Genomic DNA, 24,329 nt, shown 5'->3' with positions numbered 1-24,329 from the left:
TCTTTTTCTTCTATTGTCTTTCTCTCTGATCAGTTTTTTTTTTCTGAAGATCTCCAGGCAGTGATCTCTCTATATGCTTGTGACAGTTCTCCAAGCTATTCTCTCTTGCTGTTCTGAAAACATTCTCTTGATACTTTTTCTCTCACCGTTCATAAGCCCAATCTCTTATTTTACATATAAATCCAATTAATTGCTCCTGCTATCATTTTGGTTGTAAGATAAATCAGCATCCTGTGAACATAGCCCCTTGCTATTTAAGAGACATCAGGCATATGTTTCACTTTAAGTTTGCAAAATAATATAGAGATCTGCTTTCCTCTGTCAAGCACAAAGAATAAGGAAGCTGTGGTTACCCTTTCTAGAAATTGCAACTTCTACTACAGCTGGGCGGAACCTTGAACTCTTCCATGATGTTTCTGAACACAGTAGTCTGACTGCCTTTTTAAGGAAAAATACCTAAATCTCTTTATTTCTTTTCTTACTATGATTCCAACAAGTTGGCACACTTTTCACCTGCTTTTGTTACTTTAGTTTCATGAAGCCTCTTATACAGCTCATTTTGCATCCTTATTTTTTCACATAGTTGAGAAATTTTCTATTTTCCAAGTCATATTTTTAAAGAAATTTCCATAGCCTAAAAGGCTGTCCAGAAGGTCTCAGACTTTACCATTTGCTGAGAAATTAGCCATGCCTTTCCTGTGGACTCCTGCAAGCTTTGATTATCATGGAGTCATTAACATTAACAAGAGGGACATTCCTCAATGTAGGAATATAAAAATATGTACATTATTATATAAAGAAGATTTACACCCACATCAACTATCAACACTCCTGGAGGCCCATGCCTGTTGGTTCTGTCCCTTTCCATCTCATTCTGTCTGTAACAAAGCCATGCTAGTCAATCCCCTGTAGCCCTCCTTGTTAATAGTCAGTTATCAGCAAGATGTACTTCCTGAATATACTCTGAGATCTTCCATGACAAAAGGGCCTCTTTAACTGTTTTCCAGGCTTGGACAGACATGCTCTTTTTCCATGGAGAGACCCAGTCAGGGCTCCTCCTGTGGGAGAAGCAGGGTCCTGGTACTCAGGTAGGTAAGGAGTGACAGACAGACACAAAAAGCTGCTGCAATCTTACTTCTGCAAATATCTCAGATATACACCCATGATTTAGGAACTACTTTTTACTTCATGCCAGGTTTCATCAAGTGATATTCAGATGGGGGGGTTACATGTTAATTTAAAACTATCTAAAAAGGAAAGAGCAGGATGTGTATTTTGGAACCTTTTTGTCAACCAGAAAGTGGTTAATCATTACAGACTTGAGATCACTCTATTCTTAGAATTCTGCCAAGCTGCAGTCTTAGTAAATTTGCTTTAGATTGTAAATTTCATTAATATTTATGGGCAGTCAGGCCCGTTAGGAACACGGTGTGAACTCCTGTATGTGGCATTGGAGGGGCTGTTGTCCTGAGCCTCTGTGGAGTTTCCCTATTTACTAGAGTAAGTAATGCTTCCTCTGAGTAAGCAACACTTCCTACTGTACATTATAGTTGTTGGAATTCTCAGACTATCTTCCTTAACTTCTGACACCGTCCTGGCCTTTCCCTACCAGCTGTTGAACTTTTATCCTTTCACTATCCACTATGTCTGGATTTTTCACAAACAACTCTTCCTGTTGTAACTGATTCATTACATCTCCAAATGTCTCATTTCCCTCCCACTTAACTCTAAACACAGAAAGACAAGGTGCTCCCCCCAGATCCACAGAATTTGATCAATGCACTGGAACAGCTTTCAGAAACAGGATGCCAGGGACCACCAGGGGGCTAAGTTGCTAGGAACACACACTTCTGGCCTGACAATGTGACTTGTGCTATGTCACACAGACTTCACTGGAGCTGCTATGGCATTTATCGGGAAGGGTTCGGCTTTATTTTAAAAACATGAGGACATGCGTTGTCTCTGAAAAGGTAAGAAGCACATCCCCACAATTCTAAGAAGCTTCTGATGATACCTGAGAGAGTGGTGATGGCTCGCATCAGTCAAACTCAGTCCACTGGGAACAAATGCCTTCTCAGAAAATCCTTCATTCCCATTTTCAGGATGTGGGGTGTGGGTCTTCTTCCCAGGACGGCTGCCTGCTGGTCTCAGCTGTATTTCTCTTCCTGTGTCTGTCTGCAAAGCTGGGCATAGATCACAGCCTGGGTCTCTTTGGATGTTGTGTCCTGGAGTGGGATGGGTTTGGAAAAAAATGTGTGTTTAGTGTTAATAACTTATGGGGCATGGCTCAGTTGTGAGCATATCTCTGGTGTGGGTGTGTCTTGGGTATGGATGTGGCTTGGGGTGGTCGTGCCTTTGATGTCATATCCTGGAGTGGGACAGGGTTGGAAGGTGTATGTCTAGTGTTAGTGACTAATGGGGCGTGGCAGTGCTGTGGGCGTGTCTTGCGATAAACCTGAGGGAAAAGTTTGGAAAGAATGTAACCCTACCATCCGAAGCCTGGAGGGTTTCACGATCCCCTGCATGTCCTCATCAGGTGGAGTCTGCGGAAAGGAGACAATGAGGTGAATGAAGGTGATGAAAAGGACTGAAGCGTGCGAGGCAGGGGGATGACCAGGACTGAAGCATATGAGGGAGGAGGATGACCAGGAGTGAAGCATGTGAGGAAGGAGAATGACCAGGAGTGAAGCCTGTGAGGAAGGATAATGACCAGGAGTGATGCTACTCCCGACTCTATCCGGCATCTCATTCAGTCAGAGAGTTCCTTTTGGATTTGAATCACACTACACATTTCCAAGGCTACCCCAGAACGTGGGGGAGTCTGGAATCTTCTGCCTTATGTTTACCACTTTTTATTCTCACCCTGATTCCATTTCCCTCGGCTCCAGCCGCATCCTCAGCCTTCTTTTTGCACCGATGCCTGTGTCGGATGAGAATGAGACAGAGCAGGAGGAAGAAAAGCAGGAAGAGGAACAATGCCAGGACTCCAGTTAAAACCTTCCAGTGTGTTCCCAGTCCTTAGGCGGAAGTGACGTCAGACATGAAGAGAAGGATATTCCTTACCCACACACCTATGATGTGCCCAGCCAATGCGTGACCCCCAATATCACAATCATTCAATCTGGAATTGAATGTTTTTCCCAGTCAGCTGTAGGTGAGAATAGTAAGGCTCATGGAGACAAGTTCAATAGGCCCAAGCCATTTAGAATGAATGTCAGAAGCATAAAAAATATGTAAAAAATTAAAATAATAATGATAATGATGATGATAATAATAATACATAAAAATAAGTCAAACTCAATGTTTGATATCTAGCCTTCTCACGACACTTTGAGTATGAAAGCAGGTGATGGTCTAGCCTCAGCTCTGAGTCCACTCAGTGTCCCATGTCACCTTCCTTGTGGCAAAGGGGGCAGTGGTCATTTCAGAACTGGGATCCCATGGAAGGGACTCCTTCCTCACCTGGGATGTCACACCCACGGGAAGCACAGGGAGTAACTGAAGGTGTGAGCTCAGACGTTCCTGTATAGGAGCAGAAATTATGTAAAGGACTCGGAGAATGTGGTTTTTCTCCATTGCTGAATATCTAAGCAATATTTTTATCTTCCATTATTATTTAGTAAAATTTGTCTAAGGAGCTGGAGCTGAGGAAGGAACTTTATCAGAAATTTCAGGAACCCAAGCGCTCAGAACTTCTTGTAAAGCAGGTTCTGAAATTTAGGTAGACAGAGATATTGTTCCTGAGCTGTATAAAGAACATATCATCTCATTTGGAAATAAGTCCAGATCTCTCACTTTCTCAAATTCAGAGGTGGATTCACCAATTCATAGTGATCTCAATTCTTGTTATACTCACTGCCAGGAGGGTCTCACTTACCATCTTCAATGGGCATAGGGGACGGGTCCTTGGTTTCTGCCAGAGGCTGAAGGAGAGATGTACATTAGAGTTTAAAACATTTTACTGTGCCCTGTTTCTTTCTATCTCAATCTGGACACTAATTACAAAAGGATATCCCCTGTTGTAGACAAGATATTTTTTTGGCTCTGGGTTATTGGATCTCTGTGAAGATCACAGTTCGGCCCTTCAATCCGATACAAATCCTTATCATTGGCTATATGGGTGTATGGAGACCCTGAGGGACCCATAACTGCCTCAAAGAATCTGTGCAAAGCAGGTATGAAAAGCCTCTGGTGTGCATCCATTACCATGAGTCTAGGCACATGATTTTAAGAAATAAAAAATAAGAAAGAAAATGTATAGTATCTGTCTTCCACTGAAGATGGTTCTCATTAGAATTTGTTAATTTGATACAAGCTAGAGAAATCTTGAAAGAGGCAGCTGCAATAGAGGAAAATGCATCTGTGTCTGTGGAAAGATTTTCCTGATTGATAGATTTATGAGAGCCCAGACCACCTTGGTTTATTCTAATCCTAACTGGTTAGACCATGATGGTGTAAGAAAGCAATTCTGCAATCCATTGAAAGTAAACTTGTGAGCACTTCTCCTTCAAGAACTCTACCTCAATTCTTGCTTGCACATCTACATCTAATTACCTTCATGATGCTTCATACAAAATTATATGAAATAAATCCTTTTCTCACCAAGTTGCTTTATTTAGATCATGGTGTTTTGCAACAAAAAGACAGGATTCTACCTAGTACAGTGACATAATCTGATCATTTTGTCAATTTTGTGAAGTGGTCAACTGCCACTGCTAAATTACAATGACACAAGGAGGAAGGCTTTTGTATCAGCGGAGTCTGACTACAACTCCAATATTGAAGGGTGAATGATTTTTAAACTGAACACTGTTTTTAACCTGACAGCTTCCTCTTTCTTATTCTAGGGCAGAGATCATCTTAGGAAATGGACTCAAGTAGACCAACACATGAAATGATTATGGAAGGGAGATGCTTACCTGAGACCATGAGGTCAAGGGGGTCACTTGATTTTGACCACACCTGTTGTGCAGTCCTAAAAAAAACATAGCATCTGAACGTTCCATTGTGGTTGGGAGTAACAGCATCCAGAACAAAAGTAGCCTGGAATGGTGGATTGGCCTGATGCTGTGTGTCCAGTATCCAAGAGAGGTGGTATTTTCCTTCCTGGATCAGAATGAATCTGCCAAATCCCTTGTATGAGCTACAGGTAAAGGCTATGGAAACTCCAGAAGTCACACTAGTGCTGGAGCAGACTGACAGGCTGGGCTTTTCATATGCTCCTAGGATACAAGGGGCAGGATGTGAAATGAACATGAGTTACCTACATTGTCCCCCAGGATTGGACTCTGAGTGGAGAGCTCCTGGAGAATAGACCTCCTTCTCAGGAAAGAGTCCATGCTGGGATCCCTGAGTGTCCTCTCACCTGTCATCACCAGCTCCATGGCATCACTGTGTTCTGAAAATCCAGCAGCCCTCTCATAGTAACACTTATAGATGCCTGCATAGGTGGTTGCCATGTGTTCAATGTTGAACTTTGCCTTACTCATTGCTTTCAGAGGTAATTGAGTGTCCCAAGGATCTACACTTTGCTCTTTATACAGACTATACACCTTGGCCTCCCAGGAACCCTGACACCAGATAGTGGCAGTTTTATGGACAGCAATCACAGAGCCAGGCTCAGCCCAGATGATGGGCTTTGGGAGGTGTCCTGTGAAGAAATCAAAGGCTAAGTCCCAGAAAATCTTTTTTAAGACACCAGATCTTAGCACAGAAACCTCACCTGGACCAATATATTAGAGCATTAATGCTTCAGCCCATCATCATTGTGAGGAATTGGCTCACAAGTGAGTAAATTAGAGTATTTTCTCATCAGAGCAAAGGAACAAACACTGGGATGGCTGGAGACACACACCTGCCTGTCCTGCCATCCTGGATTCCACAATAAGACCTGGAGGAAAACATTTTCTCAAACCATTTTCACACAGAAAGACAGAGGGGAATCCCTAGGGTTTCCATGTGAAATTAAACCTGGCTGTTGAGTAGGTTGTAATACAGACATAAGTGTCCTCCCCCCCCAATGATATCTCACCAAAGTATAGCAGCACTGTGAGCATGATAATCATGGTGAGTCCTGGCAATGTTCTGAGGTGTTCCCCTGTGCTTTTCTGACAAATGTTCTGTAACATCAGCTGATGTGCAGATGTCATCTTGGAGGCAGGTCCTTCCTGTCATGTGTTTTCAACATCATGGTTATTATGTGAAGAGAAACTTCTATATTTTTCTCAGTAAAGAGGATTGAGTAATCTCTCAGGTCCCTGAACTTGCTTTAGAGAAATGTTTTCCCTCTTCCTCACAGATTTCCAGCTTGCAACTTGTGCTGTTGCAGATTGCATTCTAGTTCGTTCCCCTGAAGACACCATAGCCTGACGACATCCCAGGAGTTCCTCTGAACAAAGGCAACTGGGTAACTGACCCAAGAGTCCTATCTCATGAAGATAATAGAGTCCTTTAAGAAGGCTATAAATAACTCACTGAAAGAAATACAGGAAAACAAAGGTACACAGGTAGAAGCACTTCAACAGGAAACAAATCCCTTAAAGAAAGGCAGGAAACACAATCAAAACTCAATGAAACAGGTGAAGGAAATGAATGAAGCTGTCCAAAACCTAAATAGAGAATGTAAAAACAATAAAGCATATACAAATAGAGGTAAAAATGGGAATGAAAAACCTAGGAAACAGGTCAGGAATTGCAGATGTAAACATCACCAACAAAATATATAAGAGATAAAAGGGAGAATCTCAGACATAGACAATAACATAGAAGAGTTTGACAAAATTATCTATGCAAATTCAAATTGTATAAAACTTCTAACCCAAAATATACAGGAAATTTCCTGAACAGAACACTAAGAGCTAATTCTGAAAGTTCAAGAATAAACAAATAGGACCTAATAAAATTGCAAAGCTCCTGTAAGGCATTCTTAGAATGGGAATCATAATACCCATGGTAGGAGTTTCAGAGACATATTGTTGAACAGAGACTGAGAAAAAGACCATTCAGAGACTGCCCCACCTTGGGATCCATCCCATACACAGTCACCAAACACAGACACTACTGTGGATGCCAAGAAGTGCTTGCTGACAGAACCCTGATATGTCTGTCTCCTGAGAGGTTCTTCCAGAGCCTGACAAATACAGAGGCAGATGCTCTCATCCAGCCATTGGACTGAGCACAGGGTCCCCAATGGAGGAACTAAAGAAAGGAACCAAGGAGCCGAAGGGTTTTGCAGCCACAAAGGAAGAACAACAATATGAACCAACTGGACCCCTCCAGAGCTCCCAGGGACTTAACTGTCATCCAAGATGTACACGTAGAGGGACCCATGCCTCCAGCTACATATATAGCAGAGGATTGCCTTTTAAGACCTCAATGAGAGGAGTGAACATTGGACCTGTGAAGGCAATAACTCCCTGAGTGGAATGCCAGGGTAAGGAAAGTGGGAGTGGGGGGGTTATTGAGCAGAGGAGGAGAGATAGGATAGGGGGTTTTGGATAGGAAATTAGGAATGGGGATAACATTTGAAATATAAATATAGCAAATATCTAATTCAATAATATTGTAAAAACAAAAACACAAAGAAATACAGGAGAACACAGGTAAGCAGGTAGAAGCTCTTAAAGAGGAAACTAAAACAGTCAAAAATTTCAAAATGCAAAAAGCTCCTAACCCAGATCATCCAGAAAATCCAGAACACAATGAGAAGACCAAACCGAAGGAGTGCAGGTATCAAGGAAAGTGAAGGCTCTCAAAATGAAGGGCCCATAAATATCTTCAACAAAATAATAGAGGAAAACTTTCCTAACCTAAAGAAAGAGATGTTCATGAACATTTCAGAAGCACACAGGACTCCAAAAAGACTGTACAAGTCCTCCTGTAACATAATAATTAAAACACCAAATGCACTAAACAAAAAACAAAATATTGAAAGCAGAATGGCAAATGGGCATGTTACTTATAAACACAGACCTATCAGAATTACAACAGACTTCTCATCAGAGATGATGAAAGCTAGAAGATCCTGGGCAGATCTCATACAGACTCTAAGAGAACATAGATGTAATGTTTGATGCAGACTACAACATGCATTAAAAATCTCAATCACCATAGATGGAGAAACCAAGGCAGTCCATGAAATTTAAAAAAAAATTCAAATTTACACAATATATTTCAACAAATTCAGCCCTACAAAGGATAATAGATAAAAAATGCAAACACAAGTAGGGAACGTACACCCTAGAAAAAGCAAGAATGCTTCTTTCAACAAACACAAGAGCAGATACCCAAACAAAGATATTTTCACCTGTAACAACAACAACAAAAAATAACAGGGAGTAACAATCACTATTACCTTAATATCTCTTAACATCAATGGACTCAATTCACTAGTAAAAACCACAGACTAACAGACTGCATGTGTAAACAAGGCTCAGTATTTTGCTGAATGCAGGAAATGCACTTCAGGGACAAAGATACACACTATCTTAGAGTAAAGTGATGCAAAAAAATTTCAAGCAAATGCCCCAATTAACAAGCTGGATTAGCCATGGTAATATAAAAAAATCAACTTTGAACCAAAAGTTCTCAAAGAGTATAAGAAAGAACCCTTAATATTCATCAAAGGAAAAATCTACCTAAAAGACCCTTATTTCTGAACAGCTTTTTTCCAAATGCAGGGAAATAAAACTGAACTGTTTATTGACACACAGAGGGCAATGCCTGAAATAAATGAAGGAAACAAAATTATATAATAAAATAGCTTAATTCCTATAGCATGACTTCTAGAGAATTCTTTGATTGGTTGATAGAAAATAGGATGACTGCAGAGAAAAACTTTTGTGCAGAGCCTAAAGATGCGAAACACTTAGGAACAAGGAGAAAATGACAGATATGTGACCTGTGGGCTGATGAAGGAATCACACAGGGACTATAAAATTTCACTCCTCAGGAAGCATACACTTCAGAGATGTATTGCTCAATGTGTTACACATTGTGGACAGTAAAACCTACATAGCATTCAAGGGTTTTAATTCATAGATGTAATGTTTTATGTCTATGTTGAGAGATATATTAATTACCTTTAATTTTTCCTTACACAATGTATGTCTATAATATAGTCAATCTGTGTCCCAGAAAATATTAATTTTGTCTTTTCATAAAACAAATGAAATGTATAAATGATTTAAAAAATATAAGAATAGATAATGAAGGAATTGAGCAACAGAAGGCCTAGAATAACAGAACCTGGGAGAGGTGTTTTCTTGACTACACTGACTGCATGCCTACCCTGTGATCAGTTACTGTGTTTGTGCTCCAGGGATCAAGTGTAGGCAATGAATCTCAAATCCCCTTTTCCCTTATCCATAAAAGGATTAATGAAACATCTAATTGGAGAACTGAAACATGGGTGGGAGGGAATACTGTGAACTGAGACAGGAGGAAATAAAGGATTTCATCTTCAGGCATAGAAGTCAATGGAGTGAATGTTCACACAGGAGCTGCAGGATAAACGTCAGACAGAAATGAACATTGGATCTGAGTGAGAAGCACATTATTCTAACCCTACACAGGATACTGCTCTTGGGCCCCCACATGCCTTAAAGTTGGGTTTCATAAATGGCTGTAATAATCACACACACCAAAAATTGACTTCACGATGCTCACAGGGTTAGACATTTTTCTTTAGTAATTCCAGCACCAAATTGGAAAGGACCACATATTCTGTGGGAAAATCTGGAAGCCATGAGCATCTTTCCAGCTCTCCCATCTTCCCTCGGAAGGGACCTTCTTATGCAGCCCTTGTTCTCTTTCACCTTACCTACATCAGAGGACTCAAAGATGTTTCTGGGACTCAATGCTTTGCTTTTCCACTTTGCTTGAGCCCCGTTAGCTTCATCTTTCTACAGTAGACTCACGTTCATCCATGCCTACCAACATACTTGCAGAGATGCTCCTACAAAGAGTGAAGTGTTTGCACAAGGTCTGTTTTTCTCAATGTCATTATCCTTTTTTTCTATCTCTTCTAACTCAGGTGCTGAGCTTAGCTGATTTGGTGTACTCACTCTCATGTTCCACTTTCACTCTGATCACTTCCCATTTAAGAAATAATTGATCAGTTTGCTGTTGTCATGTCAGAGAAAGTAGAGCAAAATATAAACATTATCTATTTTTTGAAAACGTCTGATGTTAGAGGCAAATGGAAATAATGACATGATATTGGACAAATTCCTCCAAAAGCTGATCCATCATATGTTTCATGAAGGGAATAGTGAGAGATGGAATGTCTGTGATAAATAATGTGTGTGTGTGTGTGTATGTGTGTGTGTGTGTATGTGTGTGTGTGTGTGTGTGTGTGTGTGTTAGTTGTCATGTGTTTTCAAATGGGAGAAGTATTGTAGACAGACATGCGAAAATAGTTGGCTGTATCAGAATGAAACACAGCATAAGGTAGAGTTGACATCCTACAGTAACATGAACACAGGAAACCTACACCCTTGGCCATAGCATGAAAACTGAAGACTTTTTAAGAATTATGAAATTAGTTTGCTTCCATGATTGGACGTACTCAGTCATCAGGTTTCTATGAGATATGTAATGGTGAACATGATTTCAGACAGTAAGACTGCAGGTTTCTTTGGGATATGTGTATTCAATTTGTGATCAAAACCCAATAAATCAGAAAAGACACTTGGTTGAATATCTAAGGGATATTTTCTTGTGGTGAGGGTGGGTGTATTTGTGAGTATATAAAATCAGTTACATTATATAAATTTAGAAATTATCCTAATTAGAACTGCTATGTTTATGGTTATATTTCTATTTTTGAGGATAAGTATAATGTGATCTCAATATGATGTTTAGCAATTTATTCAGCATAGAATCCATTAAGAAATCTGGATTGAGATTATAAAAATTTGAATTTACAATAAGACAACAGCATAAAGGTAAGCCACTGTTCAAGTTGCAGAGGGACACACAATGAACACCAAGTTGCACATTTAACACTCAGATCAGGGGGAGGGCTAGGCTCAGCCCTTGTATGCACTCTGGTTGGTGATTCAGTATCTGAGTGCCCACAGAGTTAATATTTTTGCTTTCAGTGGAGTCCCTGATCCTCAGAGTTACTCAATCCTTCCACAACTTCCCTGCACAATATTTCTCAGGCTCTGTCTAATATTTTCTTGTGGATTACTGAATCTCTTTTGGTCAGCTGCTGCTTTGATCTGTTCTGAGGGCAGTTATGCTCATCTCCTGTCTGTGAATCCAGGCTTACAGATGCAAACACAGCTTGAGTTTCCAAAATATTTCAAGGAAAAAGGCAGCCCTGCAATGTGTCCCTATTGATAATCTAAGAACAGTTCAGCGCATTACTCTAAATTGACAAGGTTGCTACTGCATTCCTTCATGTCTGCATCACACAGGGTTCTGTGTGACCAGACTGACAGTGAGAAATACAGGATGCAGGGGAAGGATTTTGGATGGTTGATCTAGAGGGAAGCAGTGAGCAGTATTTAATGAGAATAAGTGAAACAACTAATAAATGAATATATAAATGAATTAATCATAAGGAAAAGGAGCACAAATGCATACGCACACATTCTGGTACTCACACATCCTTTGTAGTATGTAGAAAGCTATGAGGAAATATGCACAGCTCTTTAAGTCTCTCTGTGTATGATGGACAGATGTGACTGATGTACTTGAGTCCTTCTTTGATCACATGGATTTCATTTGCTCCTAAAGAACCTTCTCTGATATATTCTGAAAAGGGGTGAGTAAATTTCACGTCTTAAAACACTTTAGTGTTTCTGTCTTGTGTGGGGAGGTGGAGTTGGTTATATGGACGTCTTTTCTAGTACTAAATTAATTAATTCTTTAAAAATTTAATGAAGCATATACTCAACAAAACTTGACAATTTAGAAAAAAAAATGGATACTTTTCTAGACAGATACCACTTATGAAACTTAAATCAAGATTGGGTAAATAAATGAAATGTTTCATAGCCTGTAGGGAAAGAAAAGAGGTCATTAAAACAACCCAACCAATGTATAAAGCAAAAGAAAAAAAAAACAAATTGATATAGAAAACCAAAGTACAGGGCTATAAGGATTTATGGGGGAATTCTCCACGACCTTCAGAGAAGAGCTAATACTGATACACTTCAAACTCTTCCACAAAATAGAAACATAAGGAACACTATCTAATTGATACTATGATGCGACAATTATTCTGAAACCTAAACCACAGAATGAAGCAACACAGAAAGAGGATTTAGACAATTTTCACTTATTAATATTGATGGAAATATAATGTAACAGAGGATTGTTCTATCAGCCATCAGTTGAGGGGAGGCCTTTAGTCTGATGGAAGCTTTTTGCCCCAGCATAGGGGGATGCTAGAAATGTAAGGGAGGAGTGGGTAAGTGGGAGGAGGATCACTCTCAAAGAGGCAGATTTGAGAGAGGATGGGATGGGGTGTTGTGGAGGAGAAACCCAGAAAGGTGAATATCATTTGAATTATATATGGATATGATTAATGAAATTAAAAAAATTTTAAAATTCTCATAAAATTCATGAACACATGAAAAATATCATTCCCCAAAAACAAGTAGGCTTTATCTCAGGAATGCAGGGATGGTTCATTATATGAAAAGCCATCAATGTAATGGAATATATGAATAAGTAAAAAGAAAAAAATCATATGATCGTCTCATTAGATGCTGAAAAAAATCTTTTGGTAAAACAAAACATTCTTTCAGGTTTAATGTTTCAAAAAGAACAGGAATTCAAAGAACTTACCATATCATAATAACAGTAATACACTACAAACCAGCAGCTGACTTCAAATAAATGCAGAAAAACTTTAAGCAATCCTACTAAATTCAGGGACAAGACAAGTCTGACCACTCTCTCCCCATGCATTCAATATAGAAGTTGTAGTTCTAGCTAGAGCAAAAAGGCAAAAAAATGAAGGTCAAGTGGATCAAATTGGAGAGGAGGAAGATAGGTATTACTGCATGCAGAAGACATGATAGTATATATAATCGACCCACAAAATTCTACCAGAGAACTACAACAGCTTATTAACAACTTCAACTAAGTGGGTGGATATAAAGTTTACTCAAATCAGTAGCCTTAATTTTTAAAAGTATGATAATCATCCTGAGTGAAAAATTAGGGGAAGAACTTCCTTCACAAGAGCTGTAAATGATTGAAAACATTTTGATGTAACTCTAACCAAGCAAGTGAGATGTTGGTGTGATAAGAACTTGAAATTCCTGAAGAAAGACATTGAAGAAGTCCTCAGAAGATGGATAGGTCACACATGGTCCTGGACAGTAGGATTGAAATATTTTAAAAAATAGCTATGATACTAAAAGAAATATACAGATTCATTGTGATTCCCATCAAAATTCCAGTACAGATTTTAAAACCTTGAAATACCAACTCATAAATTCATATGGAAAAAAAATCCTTAGGATAACCAAAATAATCCTGGATAATAAAAGATAAATCTGGAGGAATCACCATCCCTACCTTCAAGTTCTATTACAGAGCAATATTGATAAAAAATGCATGGTTTTGTTACAGAAAAAGACAGACTAATCCGTGGAAAAGAACCAATACCAAGGAATAAACCCACATATATATGGCCACATGATTTTTTTTTTTTACCATGAACCCAAAACCATACTATAGAATGAGGACAGCACCGAGAATGGATCAAGCTGACTTTACTGTCTCTTTGCGTGTAGAAGAAGGAATATAGCTTGATATTTATCATCCTGCACAAATTTCAAGTACAAGAGCATCACAGACCTCAATATAAATCCAAAAGTAAGAGTAGTCTTGAAGAGGAGACAATTTTCCTGAACAGAACACATGTATCCTAGGCTCTAATCGCAAATATAAATAAATGGGATCTCATGAAATTTCAAAGCCTCTGTAAGGCAAAAAAAAGTATCAGTTGCAGGAAATGGCAGCTTAAACATTTTAATAATCCAATATACAACAGAGGGCTCATGTATACGTATGTGTATACGTGTAAGTATATGGACATGGACATATATGTGTATGTGTATGTGTACATGTAAAATATGGTACACATAAACATGAAATGCTTTTTAGCTATTAAAAACAAAGACAATAATTTTGAAGGCTAATGGATGGAATTAGAAAATATCATCTTGGGTAAGATATCCTAGGCCAAAAAAACATGCAAGGGATGTACATAGTGATAAATGAATATTTTCCCCAAAGTACAAAATACTCATGATAGAACCCACTAACTCGAAGTTACACAAGAATGAATGCCTAAGTGAGGATATTTCAATCCCACGTAGAAGGAACAAAATAACTTTTGGAGGCTAAAAGGGGGAGAAACCTTGATGGAAGAAAGGAAGGTGAAAGCAATAGCAGGTAGAATCAGGTATGGGGAGAGAGACAGAGAGTCACAGAGAGCCAGAATAATGAATGAAAATATGTAGATGTCAGAGTCAGATGTATGTGTATGGGAATCTTTAGGAAGTTCCAGAGATCTGGATGATGGAAGACACCAGGACTCATTGTAGATCACCTTAGCAGAAATACCCAACAGTTGGAATAAGAAATCTAAAGGGACAACCAGACAGGACTCCCAGTGGAAGGATGGGGACACAAACTCACCTAGAAAACATCTGCCCTGTTTTGGAGAGGGCAAAATATGTCCTGTTCAAAAGAAATGCAGGTTAAAAAAAAGGAGCAAAGATTGCAAGTATGGCTGAACAGTGACAGGCCCAACTTGAGACTGATCCCACAGGCAGCCATCAATCCCTGACACTATTAGTGATTCAATGCTGTGGTGGCAGAAAGGAGTCTAGCATAGCTGTCTTCTCAGAGGCTGTAATTATAAGCTGACTAAGAAAGATTCAGATTCCTACAGCTATACTTCAGGTGGATATTGGGGATCACATAGGTGAGTTTGGGGAAAGATTGAGGCCCTGACAACTTATAGTGTCAACTAAAATGTACACCTCGGCGCTCGGAGAGATTGACCAACCAAAAAAATAAAGCAATAATAATAAAGAGACTTGTCCAAGGCCCCCTGGAATTTATGTAGTATTAGACTGCCTTGTGTGGTCTCAATGTGTCTGGATGTGCCTAATCCTGCAGAGACTTGATACACTAGTGTCAGGGAATACCCAGGTATGAGGTGAAGAACACTGTAAGGAGGGACAAGGTTGGTATAGCAATTGGGATGTAATAAATCAATTAATTAATAATAATAAAATAATTTCATTTATTTCAGTTCCAAGGGATTATGAACATACTTTTCTTCCTTTTGTATTTAATATACTGAGGACTCAGTATGCTGTTATCCAATCTCCTGAACTCAGAATGCATTCATTCTTCTGTTATGAGTTGATCTAAATTTAAACGGTTAGCGTGATTTTTAAAAGTAAGTAAACACTTCTTAATTTCAATTTTCTACATACAATATGGGACTCCTATGAGTCATACTGTTTTTGGTTTGCCAAAATAAATATTTGTCTCTGGGATTAATGGGAGACCTGAGATGTGATGCTCACAGGAGTTCATTGGGTGACCTTAACTAAGATTCATAGCAGAGTGGACATGGAGACTGAGGTGGCCACAACTTATAGCCAGGTGAGAATTCCAGTGGAGGAAGGAAGACATCACCCAAACTACAGACCCTTGGGCTGATATTTTGCCCTGATAACAAGATTCACATGGATAAAGATGGATCAGTGGTTCCCTGAATGGACAACCATTGAGTTGCTCAAATTAAAACCCATCCCATGACAGCGAGCCAAAGATTGTCACTATTAATGACACTCTGTTAAACTTGCACAAAGGAGACTAACATAACTGTCTCCTTAGCGATATCCAGTATCTGGTGTAAACAGATGCAGAGACTCAAAAACAAACCTCAGGCGTTGCTTAGAGAGTGTTTTGGAAGAATCAGGGAGAGAATTAAGTGATATAAAATGTGTCATGGATACCGAAAAAATACCTACAGAATCAACAAACCTTGGTCCATGGGGCTCAAAGAGACTGAGCCAACAACCAATGATCATGCAGACGATGGACGCAGGTCTGCTACCCATGTGTGTCAGATATGCAGCATGGCTTCATTTGAGTTCTTTTAAAATTTATTTATTTTTATTCTTTAATCCTTTTGTACAGTCCAGACGTTATCCTCTTCCTGTTCATCTGCCTGACTTATCCAAAACCCATACCTTTACCCCTTCTCGAAGAGGATATCCTCAGCCCTCACCCGCACCACAATAGTCCTCCACACACCCTGAGATCTCAAGTCTCTCATGGATTAGCAGCATCTTCTCTCACTGAAGCCACAACTTGACAATATACAAAACCCCTTCTTTTGAAACGTATTGCGATCAGGTACCTGAAGATAATAAAAGCAATACACAGCAAGCCAACATACACTCTCAAATTAAATGGAGAGATATTTGAAGAAACCCCACTAATATCAGGGTAAAGACAAGGATGCTCACTCTCCCCATATGGATTCAATAGAGTATTTGAATTTCTAGCTGAAACAATAAGACAACAAATGGAGATTAGGGGGATAAAAATGGCAAAGAAAAAGTAAAGGTGTCACTATTTGCAAATGATATGATAGTATATGTAAGAAACCTCCAAAATCCAACCAGCGAACTTCTATAGCTGAGAAACAAATTCAGGAAAGTGGCTGGATATAAAATTAACTTAAATACATAATTTGGATCCTTTAAAAGTCACGTGGGGATGTTTCTGATTCTTTTGTCAGAACACTTATCTCTACCTGGACTGATGTGTTTTGTTTCTTTGGGAAAGAACATGATTTGTCTTGCTTAGACTTGATGCCCCAAGGCTTCGTTGTAGCTAAGGGGGTCTTTCCTGTGAGGTTAAGGGGAGGATGTATTGAGTGGAGAGATTTGGGAAGTTGAGACTGGGAGAAAAGAGGTCAGGGGTGAGAGCACCCTGAATGTAAAGTGAAATATATATATATATAAATGAAAGAAATAATAAAAACTAACATTGGCTATGTTCAGCCATCAAAATGTAACATGGACATATTGTGCTTCTTGGTGTTGTTGGCTTACATAGAATAATTATTTGTGTCCTGCTTTGCCCAGCCTGTATGAAAAAGCTGGAAGAAGAACTGACATTTCATGCTATTGCTTTCGTTGCTTCTTTTGTAAATGATCTTTAATAGGTTATTTATATTTTAACTGAAGAAACAATTTAGTAATGATTAATGTTGAATTTTATGTCTCAAGGTGATATTTACAGAGCTATTATATTACAGGTGCATATTTGGTCTAGATTTCAGACACTAGTGTTTCTACAATCTGTGTCTCTCTGAATAATGAATATAAATCAGATACTTGGATTCATAAAGTAGATACTTGGATAAGATCTGCAATGAGAAAATGATATATAATATACCATAACTCTAAATTCCACCAGCTGTTTAAAGCACAAAACACGAGCTCCTTGTTATCATTAGTTAATTGAGAACACTCTGTGCATTCCTCCTCACAAGCTCCTTATAAACATGTTTAATTAACAGTTAAGAAATCTTCCAGTGTTCTCCTATAAGCCTCTCACATTGTATCTAATTATGAGGGAAGGAATATACTGTAAGAAAATATGATTCTTTCAATTAGTAAATCCATTAAATCAGTATGTGAAAAAATGGTACAAAAATCAAAAATCCACAATAATATTTCTTTATGCACTTCATAGTGATATCTCACAGGTTATTGACCACTTATGTAATGTTGGTTTGATAATTTCCCTCTTGAAACTCTGCCCTGCTGCTTTGTTGACCCAATCACATGTTAGGAATGAAAACATTGACAAAGAGTGCTTTTGGTCATATCTCAAATTAGAACTTAATAATACATAATGAATAATTTGAGAGTATCCAGTGTTGTATAAATAGGAGTATACCACATAACTGTTAACAAATATTAACTCTGTAAGAATACAGCAATGCCATTCATGGGAACAACATGAATTTAAAGAACAATAAATATGAAAATCAAGGTAGAAGCACTACTTTTATTGTCGCATGGCCAATACTCATAAATTCCCACAGGAACATAGGGATATAGAACAACATCTTTTTAATGAGATCACACTTGAAGAAGTTGCAAGTAACATTATATTAATAGATTAAGTCAGAAATGCCCTGTGGAAATGAGGAAGATACGCTGTGCTCCTTCTCAGACAAGTACAATAAATAATTTTTGCATATTTTTTGTTAAAATAAATAAGTTGTCAAAGAGATATGTCACTCAACATCTGCTAACAAGGAATAAAGGTTTAATTTTACACAAATTATTTTATCTTCCCAGAAGTTCTTAAAATGTATGCATATAAGGGACTATTGGAGAGAAGCCATGGAGAGGATAGAAATATGCTCAAAATATATTGCATGAGATTTTCAAGGAATTAATAAATTGTCTTTAAAAAAAAGCCTTGCTTCCCTAATTAGGGGGAAAGTTAATATTCAGAATTAATGATTATATCCAGGTATACTAAGAGGGCATTAAAAAAATACTTTTGGAGTAAACAACAGTGAAGAGGGAGATTTCAAATTACAAGTATGTATCACTTCAGAACTGCCAGAGTGACCCAGTGATATCTGTAAAATAAATTTTTACAGACAGAGGTGAGAAATCTCTCCTGGAAAATTTGTGGAACACCCTGTAAGTACAGAAGCTAAAAATCTCAGTTGACAATTTACTATACTTCTGAAACTCTCCTTCCTAGTGTCCAGAACTAAGTAATACCGAGCATATTAAAATGTAAAAGAATCCATCTTGCAACCAAAAATGTTCTACAACACTTTGTTCCAATCATTTATGTAATTACATTTTGGATATATGATATGTTGTAGTATGACTCCAAATATGGTAGAAATAGCATTTTTTACCAGGCTGTAGAATTCTCCAGGAACTCTAAAGTCGCAGATTCCTTTTGGTTTTTAGTCATCCTTGCAGGGCAGACAGATTTGAAACACTGAGCCCAGACTAAGGATATTTACATATGAAGAACCTTATAGAAAGTCCTTGCCTTGCAAGTGGGTGTTGGACAGGGTAGAAAGAATTTACATTTGAATTGGTACATAGCTTGAATCTACTTTCCCCACCCCAGAGGCCAGGCTTTCTGTTTTGCAACTGAATTGGATATCTCAGGGACATAGACAGCAGACCAGTTAATCCTGTTCTGCCTTTAACTCTTGACCTTGCTTGTTATGCAGACAGGCTATCTCTACCCAGGCTTACCTGGATAGCAATGGAAGCCTATGAGGAACTTTGCAGACCCCACCCAGCGAGTCTTTGGACAAAACATTTTTTAGCTTATCCAGGTGTGATTCAGGAGACTGTAGATACTTTTTACTCAGAGAGACACTGGGTAGCTAGTTAGTTCACCAGGCTGGGCCTAAGGGCTGGAGCTGGTTAGTTCACTGAGCTGGGGGCCAGAGGCGGCTTCCAGAGCTGATTGCCAGTGGCTTGTGGTGGCCCCTGGCATGGCACAGTGAAGAATGCAGTGGGCCTACTAGGTAGAGGTGCTCTTGGAAGACAGCATGAGTCAGGCAGCTTCCAAAGCTCTGCAATGCCACAATCAACACTGGGAAGCTAGGACAGGGAGCTGCCCTTCACCAGGTCCCAGGCTAGCACAACAACAGGGCCAAGATGAAGCAGTTTCAATGCATGTGCCAATTGTCCAACCGGATTATGGATGGACTATGGGTAAACACCCTGTACTGCCTGAGAAAACTGAAGCTTTAACAGATGAATGTGATGCCTATTTTGAGATGTTAACTGGACTGGACTAGGAGATACCAAAAAAAAAATCAGATTCCAGCTGCTTCTGTGTGTGGTTGTTCTGTTTGTTACCCACTGGACCTGTTTCCTCTCCTGATATCCAGAATGCTCACTTGGATTTAGTTCTGGCTGGGACTGTCCATAACATAGAACCACCCACATATGACTTTAACTTGGAATTATGAGATCATTTGAAGTAATGCACATAATGATTAGCAAATATGGAGTGGACACCTTGTTTAATAAAATGGTGTTTCATGAGTGCTAGTGCAAAATGATGTGAAAAGTGCACAGCTTCAGAATAATTGTCCTAACATCTCAGAAGTTTGAGGAAATGTACTAACTGTGGGTATGGTTGTTGTCAGTATGTCTTGTTGTCATGTACAAGTTTTTTTTTTTAAATACAAAGATTATAAAATTCTATATTTCAAAGTTGTGGTAACATTAAAAATCAAAGCAATTGTATGCAAGCTCTTTAGTTCTAAATACAGTCATTGATTTGTAGGCAAATATGTTATTTTGAAAAGCACTCATCAGATAGATCTAGTAATGCACATTGAAGTTAAAGAAAATTTCAGTAATTTCAAGGGCATCATCTTCAAAAAACTTGTTCAATCTGCAATCTGGATTTTCCCAATATGTGTTCTGTTTCAACTATGTTCTCTTTCTCAGTAATAAAGGTAAAGGCTCATAATGAACAATATTGACTCAGGAAATTTAGAGGAAATGGTATTTGAAGGTGACAGAAAGTTTCAGAGCACACATAACACCTGGTCTTCAAAAAAGAAGTGAGCACATATTCTCAGTGAAGTGTGGGGAGAGGAGCAGAGAGGAACAAGACAAATACTCCTGAATGTAATCCCCAGAATTCCCCACACTCAGAATATGCTTATTACATTGACCTTCTCTGAGTATAAAACCTTAAGGAATACCCAGGTTTTAGACACATGTATAGGATCACTCAACACGTTTCAGTGGTCTGTTCAGGTGTGGAGCCTAGTAGTCTTTCTTGTTTATCTCCTGGTTGAATCTTGTTCCACTTTCTTGAAGGTCCAAGCCTCTAAAAGCAGCATCACTATAGTCACAAGAACCAATGCAGCTAAAAGCATTCTGATGAGATTTTCAACTGTGTGACCTTGGTGGTTTGAGGGTGGGGTTTCTGTATAAAGAAGTCAGTGAATTAAAGTCATGCCAAAATTTTCTAGCACTAAATTGTTGGACATAGAGGCTCCCTCTCCCTGACACTAGACTCTTTGTGCCTATCTATTTTTTTAAATATTTTATTTATTTTATGTACATGAGTACATTGTAGCTGTCTTCAAACACACCAGAAAAGGGAATCAGAGCCCATTATGGATGGTTGTGAGCCACCAATGTGGAATTGAACTCAGGACCTCTGGAAGAACAGTCAGTGCTCTTAACTGCTGAGCCATCTCTCCAGCCCATGTGCCTGTCTCTTAATGTGGAAATTTATTTCTCACCTGCTTCTTAATTGTTCGTGCTTTCTGAATGTGCTTATTGTCTGAGTACACAAAGAATCAAAGAATTTCATTAAATTATGTCAAAGTATGGGTCAATCTGTTATATTAATTTGCAGAAATAAGGTAAAAGGTCAGAGAAGAGGTTTTTCCTCAGTCAGAATCACAAAATGACATTGTGATGTCCCTTAAATACTCATTAAAATTTGTTCATGGAGATGGAGCCTAGAAAAAAATTATTCAGTGTTTTCATGAAATCAGGAGATAAAAGGTGGAGTAAAGGAGGTTCTGAAATACAGGTAGAGAAAGATATTAGATCATAAGCTATGTAAGGAACCAGTCATCTAAGTGGAAAGCAAGTCCAGTTGCCCTAATTTCTGAACTTCACTGAAGGCTTCACCAACATATCTCAACACAATGTGTATCCCCTCCAAGAGAGTCATCACTTACCATCTTCAGTGTGGGTAGGGGACTTCTCTTTGGCATCTGCTAAAATGGAAGGAGAAGTGAATGTTTGAGCTCCCAGCTCTTGACTATGTCCTGCCTTGTTCTGTGGGTCCTCATTTTGCACCATAAGTTCATTCAGATATAATGTTGTTGTATTCAAATTTTGTGCCTATGGATTCTTGGACATTTGTAAAGATCACAGCTCTCACAGCCAATACTCCAATAAGCATATCATTTAATGCTGGAGAGGATAGAAACTCTCAGGGACTCACAATTACTTGACTGAGTGTGTGCATTATGAATACCAAATGCCTCTGTTGAGTAGCAATTACCATGAGTTTAGGCGCAGTATTTTAGGAAGTAAAAACAATTGAGAATGAAGGACCAATTATAGCACTGAAGGCATGTTCTGTTTAGATTTTTTGCTAGCTTCATATGAGCTAGAGTCATCAATGAAACTTCAAAAAATGTGTATCATATTGACTTGCAGGAAAAATGTGGAAAGATTTCTGGTTTATTGACAATTGATGTGGGAAGGCCAAAAATCTATGGGTGATGTTTACCCTGGATAGTTGGATCTTGAGGTTAAAGCAATTTAGTAGGTATTGGGGAGAAAGACTGTAACAGTACTAAATCATGGCTTATGCTTCAGTTACTACTTTGAGTATATCACCCTAATTCTTTCCATGATGGACTATAAGCTATCAAATGGAATAAACTCTTTTCTCCATGTATTGTTTTACATCATGGTGATTTAAGAAAACAGTAGAAATCTAAATAGTATAGTGACAACGTCTATTTACTTGATGAATTGTATGTTTCCCTCAAACACCTCTTCTAATCTATAGTGAATGCTGGAGGAACTTACTTCAGGGAATGCTGAGTAATAAACTTATAATGAGGGGTAAATGTTTTTGGTATCAAAAAGATTTTTTTTTAAATGACGACATCCTCCCTCCTATTCTAAGCAAGAGATCATCTTAGGAAAGAGAACAATGTGAGAACATTACCTGAGACCATGAGGTCAAGGGGGTTACTTGAGTTTGACCACACCTGAGGTTTATTCTTAAAAAAGCCGTAACATCTGAATGTTCCATTGTGTTTGGGAGTAACAGTGTCCACAACAAACGTAGCCTGGAATGAATGATTATCCTGATACTGTGAGTCCAGGATCCAAAACAGGTGGTGTTTTCCTTCCTGGATCAGAATGTATCTGCCAAATCCTATGTGTGAGCTACACGTAAAGGCTATGAAAACTCCAGAGGTCACATCAGGGCTGGGCCAGACTGACAGGCTTGGATTTCCATATGCTCCTGGGATACAAGAAGAAAAATGAGAAATTATTGTGAGTTATACACATTGTCCTCCAGGATTGGACTCTGAGTGAAGAGCTCCTGGAGAATAGATGTCCATCTTAGGAGAAAGCCCATGCTGGGATCCCTGAGTGTCCACTCACCTGTCACAACTAACTCCATGGCATCACTGTGCTCTGAAAATCCAGCATCACTCTTATAATAACACTTATAGATACCTGCATAGCCGATTGTCATGTATTGAATGTTGAACTTGGCCTTATTCCTGGTTTCCAGAAGCAATTGAGTGTCCCAAGGATCTACACTTCTCCATTTATACAGACGATACTCCTGGGCCTCATAGGAACCCTGACACCAGATAATCACAGGTGTATGTAAGGCAATCACAGAGCGTGGCTCAGCCCAGATAATTGGCTTTGGGAGGTGTTCTGTGAAGAAATCAAAGGCTGAGTCCCAGAACATCTTCTTTTGACATCATATCTTAGAACACAACACTACCATGGAAGAAGACATTATCACATGAATGCTATTTCTCCCACTACCAGTGTGAATATTGGACCCTCTAGACAGTAAAATAGAGATTTTCTCATCATAGTGAAGTATCAAATCCGGGGATGGCTGGAGACACTCACCTGCTTGTACTTCAGTCCTGGGTTTCACAATAAGACCTGAAAGAAAATTTTCTCTCAGACCTTTTCACATTGAGAGGCAGATGGGATCCCCCAGGTTATCAATGTGAAATGAAACCTGGCTTTTGAGTAGGTTTCCTTACAGACGTAAGCATCCACACCCCCTGTTCATATCTCACCCAGGTACAACAGCCCTGTGAGTATGGCCATCATAGTGAGTCCTGGCAGTGTCCGTAGATGTTCTCCTGGGCCAGTCTGGCAAATATTCTGTAACATCAGGAAATATACAGATATCATCTTGTGGGCAGGTTCTTCCTGTTGGGTTGTTTTTTAACATCATTGCTATTACAAGAGTAACTTCTGTATTTTGCTCAGTAGAGAGGATTGAGTAATCACTCAGTTCTCTGAAGTGCTTTTAAAGAACATTTTTTTTTTCTATTTCTCAAAGATTTCCCACCATCCCTCTGTTTTCCAAGCCAGAGTACATTCAAAAGGAAGGACATTATCTTTTAAACTAGAAACAATTATACATGCAGGTTAGGGAAATGTGATGTTGGTCCAAACCAAGACTGTGTTCTAAGACAAGAGCCTTCCGTGCTCTTTCAATTGGAGGAT

The 24,329-nt window shown here is 38.9% G+C and overlaps 2 protein-coding genes across 2 annotated transcripts in view; both read right to left on the bottom strand.

Moving 5' to 3' along the window:
- The window catches only part of LOC127669735 (leukocyte immunoglobulin-like receptor subfamily B member 4A), a 30,296-nt gene extending 24,411 nt beyond the window's left edge, over positions 1 to 5,885 (bottom strand). The window contains exons 1-2 of the mRNA XM_052163928.1: positions 5,855 to 5,885; positions 5,366 to 5,650 (exon numbers count right to left, since the gene is read on the bottom strand). Coding sequence (XP_052019888.1) covers positions 5,366 to 5,650; positions 5,855 to 5,870 — 301 coding nt within the window. The 5' untranslated portion in view covers positions 5,871 to 5,885. The remainder of the gene's footprint in view (positions 1 to 5,365; positions 5,651 to 5,854) is intronic.
- Positions 5,886 to 17,787: 11,902 nt separating this feature from the next.
- LOC127669734 (leukocyte immunoglobulin-like receptor subfamily B member 4A) lies at positions 17,788 to 23,954 on the bottom strand. The gene is made up of 6 exons (XM_052163927.1): positions 23,894 to 23,954; positions 23,718 to 23,753; positions 23,229 to 23,513; positions 22,783 to 23,085; positions 21,776 to 21,811; positions 17,788 to 21,006 (listed from the first exon to the last, which is right to left on the bottom strand). The coding sequence occupies exons 1-6, from the start codon at positions 23,925 to 23,927 to the stop codon at positions 20,861 to 20,863; spliced, it is 840 nt and encodes a 279-aa protein (XP_052019887.1). The 5' UTR covers positions 23,928 to 23,954; the 3' UTR covers positions 17,788 to 20,860.
- Between the last annotated feature and the right edge of the window lie 375 nt (positions 23,955 to 24,329).

Source organism: Apodemus sylvaticus, chromosome 19, assembly GCF_947179515.1.
Source record: "Apodemus sylvaticus chromosome 19, mApoSyl1.1, whole genome shotgun sequence".
In the NCBI taxonomy this organism is placed as follows: domain Eukaryota; kingdom Metazoa; phylum Chordata; class Mammalia; order Rodentia; family Muridae; genus Apodemus; species Apodemus sylvaticus.
This window is presented reverse-complemented; position numbering and strand designations above follow the sequence as displayed.

Coding starts and splice junctions, on each gene's coding strand:
- LOC127669734 (XM_052163927.1), bottom strand. CDS start 23,927: ATGATGGCCATACTCACAGGGCTGTTGTACCTGG. Junction 23,086..23,228: donor CATGGAGTTAGTTGTGACAG/GTGAGTGGACAC, acceptor CTTGTATCCCAG/GAGCATATGGAAATCCAAGC. Junction 21,812..22,782: donor CCTTGACCTCATGGTCTCAG/GTAATGTTCTCA, acceptor CCATTTTAGCAG/ATGCCAAAGAGAAGTCCCCT.